This window comes from Phyllobates terribilis, unplaced genomic scaffold, assembly GCF_046119375.1.
Source record: "Phyllobates terribilis strain yellow unplaced genomic scaffold, ASM4611937v1 Scaffold_2__4_contigs__length_985480577, whole genome shotgun sequence".
Lineage (NCBI taxonomy): Eukaryota > Metazoa > Chordata > Amphibia > Anura > Dendrobatidae > Phyllobates > Phyllobates terribilis.
The window spans coordinates 538,559,342-538,569,381 of NW_027362762.1; the positions used below are offsets into that span (position 1 = coordinate 538,559,342).

A 10,040-nucleotide genomic window follows, 5' to 3' on the forward strand; every position below is an offset into this window, starting at 1 on the left:
GAGGCCGGTGATGTATGGAAGATGGTGATGTCTGGGCAGATAGCTAGCGGAGGTGATGTATGGAGGCCGGTGATGTCTGGGCAGACAGCTAGCGGAGGTGATGTATGGAAGATGGTGATGTCTGGGCAGATAGCTAGCGGAGGTGATGTATGGAGGCTGGTGATGTCTGGGCACACAGCTAGCGGAGGTGATGTATGGAAGATGGTGATGTCTGGGCAGATAGCTAGCGGAGGTGATGTATGGAGGCTGGTGATGTCTGGGCACACAGCTAGCGGAGGTGATGTATGGAGGCTGGTGATGTCTGGGCACACAGCTAGCGGAGGTGATGTATGGAAGATGGTGATGTCTGGGCAGATAGCTAGCGGAGGTGATGTATGGAGGCTGGTGATGTCTGGGCACACAGCTAGCGGAGGTGATGTATGGAGGCTGGTGATGTCTGGGCACACAGCTAGCGGAGGTGATGTATGGAGGCTGGTGATGTCTGGGCACACAGCTAGCGGAGGTGATGTATGGAGGCTGGTGATGTCTGGGCACACAGCTAGCGGAGGTGATGTATGGAGGCTGGTGATGTCTGGGCACACAGCTAGCGGAGGTGCTGTATGGAGGTTGGTGTTGTCTGGGCACACAGCTAGCGGAGGTGATGTATGGAGGCTGGTGGTGTCTGGGCAGACAGTTAGCGGAGGTGATGTATGGAGGCTGGTGGTGTCTGGGCAGACAGCTAGCGGAGGTGATGTATGGAGGATGGTTTTGTCTGGGCAGATCATTTTACACGCCACTCTTGGTGCAAGGCTGGCTGGAGCACGTATGCCAAAATCTGCATTCAATTTATTGTCGCTTTTCGTAACATAAAAGTCACTCGTAGCCCCGATTCATTAAGCGGTTGTGCCAAAATTTGTCTTTTGCAGCATGGTCACCACACTACAGGGCATTTCTGTTGTGATGACCTGTCTGCAGCCTGGGTCATGGTCCCACCCTTTATCGCAAAGCTCCACCCATATGACAGGTGTACAGATGGCAAAGGTTACAGTCTAGCAAACCTGTCTGATTAAACTCTACAAAAAGCAATAAGAAACTAAATACAACTTTCACATAGTTCCCCAAAGCTAAGTAAATAATTGCAGGATTTGTAGACCCTATAGAAATAAAAAATATAAAAGTGTAAAAAAAAAAATAATTCCAAAACGACATGTGCGGTGAGTCTTCCCTGCAGACGATCAGTGAACAGCTGACAGGAGGAACTGCTGGGGAGAGGAGCGAGCATCCGGCCACATCCGGCCACATCCGGGAGGGAACGCCACACTGGACTCATGTGCACGTTTTCTGTTGGTCACGTGATTTACGACAGGACCGGAAGTATCGGCGACGCGCTGTGTGGGTAACACGCATGCGCGGCCTGCTGAGATCCGGGAATCTTGGGGTGTGGAGCTGTGAGCGTCCCTGGAGGTGCAGGCTTTCAGGTAATCTTCTAGGGGGGATTGTTTACTAGTCTCCGTGCACTTGGCACTGGCTCTGCACCCTGTGGAGGATAGCAGTCAGTTGGGCAGGTATACATTGTGCTGTGGCTTATGGCTGTAGTGAAGCTTGTAGTATACCTGCACATGTAATGGGGTCTCTGTGAAATGAGAAGTCTGCAGCTGAAGTATAATTGTATTTCTTGTCAGGTCACCAACTAAAGCTAACCTGATGTGACACATGGCGAACGCTGCGGTTACTGTCCCCATGGGGGATGTAGTGGTGATCCCCAGTGACTACACAGAAGATGAAGATCCAGAAGATACCAAGACGCAGGTCATCCTACAGCTGCAGCCGATCCCCCATGGGTAAGCTGATGGACGGGATTTGCACTACATCTGCCTAGGTGTACACATGCTTTATGCCATTGTTACTGCTGAAAATGTCCTAATGAATAATTTATTAATTCAAGTGACGGAGGGAGCGGGACTGGGTGGTACCGTACGGAGGGAGCGGGACTGGGTGGTACGACTGTGGAGTCGGTAAGCCAAACCTCCGACGCCTCAATTTCCATGACTCCGACTCCCTCATACATGGCTCATGTATAAGTGATAAATTTACTGTAGCACAGATTCATCTCAGCTAAAACTGTAGACCCTTAGATCAGGAATAGGACAGACATTTATAGGACATTTCATAACTTTCCCAAATTCTTATGAAAAAATATTCCCCACAAACTGCATTGAACTACTGTACCCAATTTATTATGTATTTTAGGAGTTGGTCCATTTTATGCCGACTCCACCAAAATGGACTCTGACTCCACAGCCCTGCTGAGTGGTACCGTATGGAGGGAGCGGGATTGAGTGGTACCGTATGGTAGGGCAGTCTGTGGCGGTATACAAGATGAATTTGCACAAATAGGTGCATTTATATAGTACAAGAAACACATCGTTTTAATTCAGAAATAAGGTTGTACAACCTAACAGTGGAGATTTAATAGCGCTTATGGACCCGATGGGTTTCCTTTAATGAAAGAAAATTCCAGACATATGAATGACACAGGAAATTTTTAGTTGTGGTTTCGCCACAGAATGTCCTAGAAATGTACCTATGTTCCCACAAGGTGTATATGCAGCAGATTTGCACATGGAATATCCGCTACCTACTGTTAGGAATGATGTTTCACGAAATCTCTTGCATGTGCTGTATGGGAAATCTGCAGCATTAGACAATTGCTTCATACAAAGTGTGTATTGAGTGTCATTATTTGCCAGTTAGACAAGACATTTACCAATAATGCATTGAAAATTCTTGTTGGCATTAGCAACTAGGAGTGATGTAAATAAGCAAGTGCTGTGGAATTTAAGTGTACAGCAATGCATGTCAATTTATTCTGTGGATATTGTTGCAGATTTCACCCTTTGCAGTACAGAGGGTGAAATGTGCGTAAATACCACTGCATTTCCTCAACAAAATGTTGGAGGTCTGCAGTGGAAAGATCCCATGGGACACACACACATAGCAGATTCCCAACCATAGTGAGCTGCTTTGCAGGATAAACAATAAGGCACAGTTGAGGCCAGTGTGGAATAAACAATTTATTTTGTTTTATATATCATAGACTTCACCTTAATGCTAATAACATAACTGCTACTGTATTTTTTCAGACTATATGAGGAGATGGCTGACACTAACGCTGCTGTTGTATCATTGGAGACTCACACTCTGAAGATGGGAGATACGCTGGGTAAGTAAAGGAAGACTACTACGCTTTTACTCGCCAGAGGAGCATTCAATGAAAAATGTTATTCTATTTCCATGTAGATGGTTCCACAGTAGATTTGAGTGATGACATTGATATTGCATATCCGATCACTTGTGGAGACAGCAAGGCAGTTTTACTCTGGAAGAAATTTGTGTGTCCTGGAATCAATGTTAAGTGTGTGAAGGTAAATTTCTGGAAATAGTGGTGGTAGTGTTGGGGGCAGGACTGTGGAGTCGGTAAGCTAAACCTCCAACGCCTCAATTTCAATGACTCCGACTCCATGACTCCCTCATACATGGCTCATGCTTAAGTGATAAATTTACTGTAGCACAGATTAATCTCCGCTAAAAGTCTAGACCCTTAGATCAGGAATAGGACAGACATTTATGGGACATTTTATAACTTTCCCAAATTCTTACGAAAAAATATTCCCCACAAACTGCATTGAACTACTGTACCCAATTTATTATATATTTTAAGAGTCGGAGTTGGTACATTTTATACCGACTCCACCAAAATGGGCTCCGACTCCACAGCCCTGGTTGGGGGTTGTATAAAATACTAAATAACATATATTTCATGATTTTTACTGTTAAAGATTGCTTAAAGGGGTTGCCCCACATCACAAGTTGCCAATCAATCCCACCAATCTCGACCGATGTTGCTCTTCAGAATGGATGGCAATCCATACATTGTATTCACAGTAAATAGAGCAGTGCTGCACATGTCTGGCTTTTGCTCCGTTCAGAAAAGGCACCTTTTGAACTTTTATCTTGGGATAGATGATACCTTGCTAAGTTGGGCCATCCAATATAAGAGTTGTCCACTACTCTTACAATCTCTTCTCAATTATAATCCTTTACATAGAATAAAAACACCATATACTTGCCTCTGGTTCCGTTCCAGTGTGATGTTATGTCACATGAGCCCTACAGCCAATCAGAGGTCGCTAATGTGCTGTTTTATTTTCACTTCCTTCAGACGTAACTGATATATGAGGAAAGTCAGGGAGCAGCGGCAGCTCTTGCTTTTTGCAGATTTCAGTTTTGTCCAAAGGAAGTGGGAATGAAGCGGCCTCTGACTGCAGGGCTCTTATGATCTAATAACATCGCTGGAACAACATCGGTAGGGAGCTGTTTTTATTCTACATGGGGGGGGGGGGGATATTGTAATTAAAGGGGTTATCCAAATAGTGGACAACCAACCCCTTTAATTGAAGATTAGAGTATACCTATCGTTTTATTTAATATCCAGCTCCTCTTTAATTCCTTAATGTATAGCACATCGTTGGGGGTTCCTGAATTCTTCAAAAATTGCTAAACAGAAAAAAAAAGCGTTTACTCAGCTTTTACATGAATGTGCAGCCTGTGAGCCCTTAAAACACACTGTACAAGATTCTAGTCTTTCCGTTGAGCCTGTACCTTGCTCTGTGTGAGAGCTTTTTTTCTGCCTTCTGAGCAGAGCGCTGCAGATCTCCACTGATTGCTCACAAAAAACGATCTCGGGACCTGAACCACCACCAGTTTGCTGCACATTTACCGCACTTCACCTGCTCTAAAAACAGAAGACCAATTAGTATGGGACAGCAAATCCCTGCCTGCACACATGACCAGACATATTAATAGATGCCTTTCTTTACTCCTCTACACTTTGCAAATTGTAATTTAGTGGAAGAAATGATCTATAGGACCCCCTTCTTATTTACTTGCCTTTGCAAAAGTGAGAAGCCTTGAGACATAACTATAGCGAGGTATATCTGCATGGATAATATCTTTTTCTTCAGTATGTAATGTGTATTTCACATCATTGATTAATTAAAAAAAAAACCAATGGAATGACCTCCATTAAGATAAATAGTACCCTTTACTACATATAGTAGCTCTATCACAATGTACAATTGTCTTTTGGGATAAAGAAAAATATGCACTATTTACTCATTGATATCAAGCTATTTTCCCCAGAGTTGCTGATATTAATGCTTTTTACCATCTTACACACTTTTCATTTACCCTTCTTTATTTAGTTTAATGACCAGATGATTAGCCCTAAGCACTTTGTTCATTTGGCTGGAAAATCAACTTTAAAGGATTGGAAGAGAGCCATTCGGCTTGAAGGAGTCATGTTACGGTAAAAAGTTTGTAGAAACTTTCCTATGAATCTTTATCATATATCATGCAGTGCTATGTTAATAATGTTCCCATTCCATTACAGAAAAATGATGGATTCTGGCCAGATTGATTTTTATCAGCATGAGAAGCTCTGCACCAACACATGCCGAAGTACTAAGTTCGATCTGCTCATTAGTAGTGCTCGTGCCCCTGTTCCCGGTCAAAGCAATGTTGTGCAGAGCCCACCCACAGGGGAAGGTATGCATTTACATGCTTGAAGCTTCTTGTTGATTCTGAAGATGGCATAGGTTGTGACATAAAGAAAATATCCGGCACACATGTCCATTGGTAATACCTGCTGTTTTAATCTAAAGGGCCTCTTTCTACGGTGACTGTATCAGAGGAGACTGTGGAAGATGGTACTATTGAATGGGGTTCAGGACTCACTGCTACAGTACAGATGAATAGAGATGACCGAGGCAAAAAAGATGGCGAAGAGCTATCTGGTAGGAAAACTCAGACTTGTGTATCCACTGTTTCTTTATTTTTTTTTTAATTGGAATTAAGTATTGTATTTGAATGCTTGCCATCTCCTGTAGTAACATTTTAAAGGAACTGCATCAATAAATTCCTTCTTAAAGCATTGCACAGTACAGATCATTGCTAGTACATGCACAAATGCATAGGATAGCAAAGAATCAATGGCATATTTAAGATGTGTCATGACTTAAAGCGCACGTGTCAGCAGGATTGTGCTCAGTAAACCACATACACTGTCAGTTGGGCAACATTACACTAATAAAAATGATACATTGGTCAATGAAATCCATCCAGTGGTTCTTTTTTAATGTTTACTTTCAGTTTTGAGATAATTATATTCTCTTGCTTCGGGGCAGCCTGTAGGGTGGGCTCTATCTGGTGCTCTGCTTATGTATTCCTGTGTCTGCTTTCTGACAGGTCACTGTGCCTTTAGTGGCCTGCCTCCTATTTTAAATACTGCATGTGTAATTCTATGGTACAAATCCAGAAATTTGCCTGTGGTGCCATATACTGCTGCAGGCAAATTTCTTTTTCCTCAAGCACAATGGGGCTGCTGGCGGCTACTGCGCAGGTGCCATTTTGCTGCAGAAAAAAAAAATTGGCTTCAGCAATATGGCGCCGCTGGCCGAGCTTGCATCTCTCGGCAAACGAGATATACTACTGCGCATTCGCGGGGGCCGGCACTACATTGTTGCTGGCAAATTTCTGGATTTGACCCACAGAATTACACATGCAGTATGTAAAATAAGAGGCAGATTACTGAAGGCACAGTGACCTGTCAGAAGGCATACAGTCGAATACATAAGCAGAGCACCAGATAGAGCCCCTCCTCAAAGGCTTCCCCTAAGCACGAGAATATCATTATCTCAAAACTGAAAATAAAGATTAAAAAAGAACCACAGGACGGATTTCATCAGCCAAGGTATCATTTTAATAAGTTTAATGGCGCCCACCTAACAGTGTATGTAGTTTACTGAGCACAATCCTGCTGACAGGTGCGCTTTAATCGTTGGTGGGGGTCTAACCTCTGGTATCACCACTGATCCTGAGATTGAAGTATACATGTCTAAAGTTTAAAGCCTGTTGTTTTTGGAAGTCAACCCAGGCTAGAAAATGGTACAAACACACAGGCCATACTTAGTCGTTTCGCCATGTCTGTGAATATGTGGAATTTAAGGGGAGGAGAGGAACAATCAGAGAAAAAGTATAATATAAAAATACGTGCACTACTTGTGCATTTTTGGCTCACTACTGGTTTTGGCTTACAAATACTGATGTAAAATACTGACCAAACACTGCCGTGTGAATGTGGCCTAATAGTGGGTGGGGAGCAGCAGTTATATTTGTTCTACAACTGATTACAATATGATTTTACAATATTGTCATAGCTGCGCTTTTACTGAATGTCACTGTGGTCAGCAAAACTGTAGTAGTGCATATATATGGAGTGCCTCAACTTGCTTCTCACAAGCTTACTTTTGTCTGAGCTCCTAACAAGTGCCCTAATACAAAAATGTCTGCCTGACTGAGAGATGGTATTTTAACTTTCCTAAGCTCCCTAACATAGACAGTGTCAGCTATTTACAATCGTGTAAAACTCCTCTTAGACTATGACCTCATTAAACATCCATTTTTTTTTCACATCTAAAAAAAGACAGATAGAACACATACTCATTATAGTCTTTTTTTTTTTTTTTATCTGTGAATATTGCAGATAGAACACATATGTGAAAATAATGTCTGGATGAGGTTTAGCATTTATCCTGTTGCTTGATAAGAAATGCAATACATAATTACCATGCACAAGTTGGCATATTATAGAAAAAAAGTTTGTAAATATTCTCCTTTCAGAAGAGACTCTTCTTTTCTGGAAAGGGATCTCTGATGTCGGACTTATGGATGAAGTTATCTGCAAGGTCCAGAATGAAATCGAAGAGATTTTAACTGGTGTCCAACAGAGAATAGACCAACAACCCTTTCAAATTACAGGTGAGTCAGATTGATCTAGGGGACGTCACACTTCAGAATATAAGAATTATCTCATTAACATTTATGGAAAAGTAAACCTAAAAAATAACTAGTCTGTCCGGCTCCTAGATGCCACTGTACTCAGTAACATTGCTCAAACATTTGGTCTCCTGGATGTTGTGAAAAAAGTTCTTGGGCGAAAAAGGAATCGGGCAGATCAGAGGGAAGAACAATATCATTATACACTTGCCGGTGAGTGGTTTTTTTTGGTTGTTTTTTTTTTCAACAAACTGTAATTTCTAGTACAAAGGATTCTGCATTTGTTGTCTACACCTGATGAACTTTCTTTTGGAGAGCTACATTTTTCAGTAGCCCATATTCCCTTCCCTTTTCTGAGATCTGTTCCTAGTGTTGATTTTTCAAATAAAAATAGATAGACGTGAGAGAGTTCAGTGTGAGAAAATGTTCAAATTGACTGAAATTATATAGCAATGCATTTTTATATATATTTTTTTTAATTATTTTCCAGATCTTGAAAGGCAGCTTGAAGAACAAAAGAAGCAGGAAGGCAGTCACTCTCCAATTCTTCAGAATGTGGTCCTAATGCCTGTTAACACTCCTAAACCCCCCAAGAGGCCTAGACTTCAACGGCCAGCATCTGCTGGTACTTTAAGTACTCAGTCATCTCAGCCACAGTATACAGTGCTCTCTCCACTCACATTAGCACCAGTCGGACAGCAGTTTTCTTTAGGTGGTTTACGGTATACCACTGTACTAGGCAAAACTGGGGGAGGTGATGCCCTTACTGTATTAGCAACAGAAATGCAGGATTCAGGGTCCTTAGGTGCAGTTATGAGTCCAGTAGAGCTTGTCGCAATGGATTCAGGACTTGGGCAGGATGGAGTTGGAGAAGAGGGACAGACTATCATTCAGATAGACCCAGCACCGGACCCTGAAGGTGGATCTAAGGTGATGCAGCTTGGTGATGGAAAGGTTTTAGGGGTTGGACACTCTGATGACTTGCATGATGTGGAAATTGTGGTGTTAGAAGATGAGTAACAGCCATAGTACGGAGATTGAAATAGTTCTAGCGTTAATTGGAAATAAACCTAATTTATTATATTAGACACCCTCTTTATTACTTTTTTTTTTTTTTTTTTTTTTAAACGTTGGCTTATAGTCAAAAGCAGCGTTAATAGGCGAGATGGAGGCTTTGCCTTTTAAAGGATGGGCCCTTTCAGAGAAGCCTATAAATATAAGTGCAGTCTGCGCTTTTCCTGTACATAGTGTGTAAAAATATCAATGTCAAAAGCTAATTTTTTTATTAAAATAACAAATGTATTGTTGTATTTTGTAATGATGTTTTATTTTATATACTGGCATTACCATGGAGGTGGTAAATCATACCAAAAAATGATAGAAGGATCATTCATTTCATTAAACAGAAAACCTCAAGCAGAAAACACTTGTTTCTGCATGGACTAACGGAGAAACTTTTTGTGGAAATCTCTGTTTTGAAAATATCCAGAAAAGTGTTACTAAACGTCTCCAAGAAGAAACTCCATGAAGGAAGCCTAAGGCCAAATTCAGATGTCCGTGAATTATGCTCCATGTACGGACCATGATGTGTGGACTGGTCGTGGGTCTCCTTACCTGAATTGAAGCAGCCTCATATATGATTGAGGCTGTCAAGTTCAGGTCAGGAGATCCGTGACTAGTCCGTACTTGGCCTGTGTTTCACGGACATCTTAATGAAGTCTAAGATTTGTGTAAATTGGGACATATTTTTATCCAGACATCCATTTCCACCGCAGAAATCCAATGTAGATTTCATTGATATGCACATGGATTAATCTTAACGTTACCAAGCCTCGGTTTCTTTGTGTGGAATAAGTAGCATCCTGCTTAATTTTGTGCCTTTTGTTCTGTGGTGCTGACAAAAATCGATAGCAGGAATTAGTCCTACCGGTAATGGTATTTCCAGGAGTCCATCATGACAGCACCACCCGGAGGTCGTCCTTCTTATCCTTGATAGGGACAGGAAACACAGAAGAGGTTGAATAACCCGTCCCCACCACCACCCTCCAGTGATTTTTTTTTTTTTTTTTCCCAAGTACCACACCAGGATGGATGCAACAAATGTCTTTATTGAATTTCCTTGTATACATGTTCACTTCACGTAACAGACAGGAAATCAAAGGGAA

At 41.9% G+C, this 10,040-nt stretch overlaps 1 protein-coding gene across 2 annotated transcripts; it reads left to right on the forward strand.

Moving 5' to 3' along the window:
* The first annotated feature begins 1,303 nt into the window (after window positions 1-1,303).
* On the forward strand, window positions 1,304-9,182 carry GMEB1 (glucocorticoid modulatory element binding protein 1). Of its 2 annotated transcripts, XM_073666221.1 has the most exons (11): window positions 1,304-1,457; window positions 1,662-1,820; window positions 1,925-1,994; window positions 3,123-3,202; window positions 3,280-3,404; window positions 5,244-5,347; window positions 5,432-5,586; window positions 5,703-5,834; window positions 7,720-7,857; window positions 7,966-8,088; window positions 8,366-9,182. In XM_073666221.1, the coding sequence occupies exons 2-11, from the start codon at window positions 1,760-1,762 to the stop codon at window positions 8,893-8,895; spliced, it is 1,518 nt and encodes a 505-aa protein (XP_073522322.1). In that variant the 5' UTR covers window positions 1,304-1,457; window positions 1,662-1,759; the 3' UTR covers window positions 8,896-9,182. The 2 variants fall into 2 exon arrangements, with proteins under 2 accessions (XP_073522322.1, XP_073522330.1); XM_073666229.1 differs by lacking the exon at window positions 1,925-1,994.
* Window positions 9,183-10,040: the final 858 nt, after the last annotated feature.

Bases quoted from the DNA above. Each gene is read 5' to 3' on its own strand.
- GMEB1 (XM_073666221.1), top strand. From the start codon at position 1,760: ATGAAGATCCAGAAGATACCAAGACGCAGGTCATCCTACAGCTGCAGC. The intron at 5,348-5,431 runs GTAAAAAGTTTG...ATTCCATTACAG, and splicing joins CTTGAAGGAGTCATGTTACG to AAAAATGATGGATTCTGGCC. The intron at 8,089-8,365 runs GTGAGTGGTTTT...ATTATTTTCCAG, and splicing joins ATATCATTATACACTTGCCG to ATCTTGAAAGGCAGCTTGAA.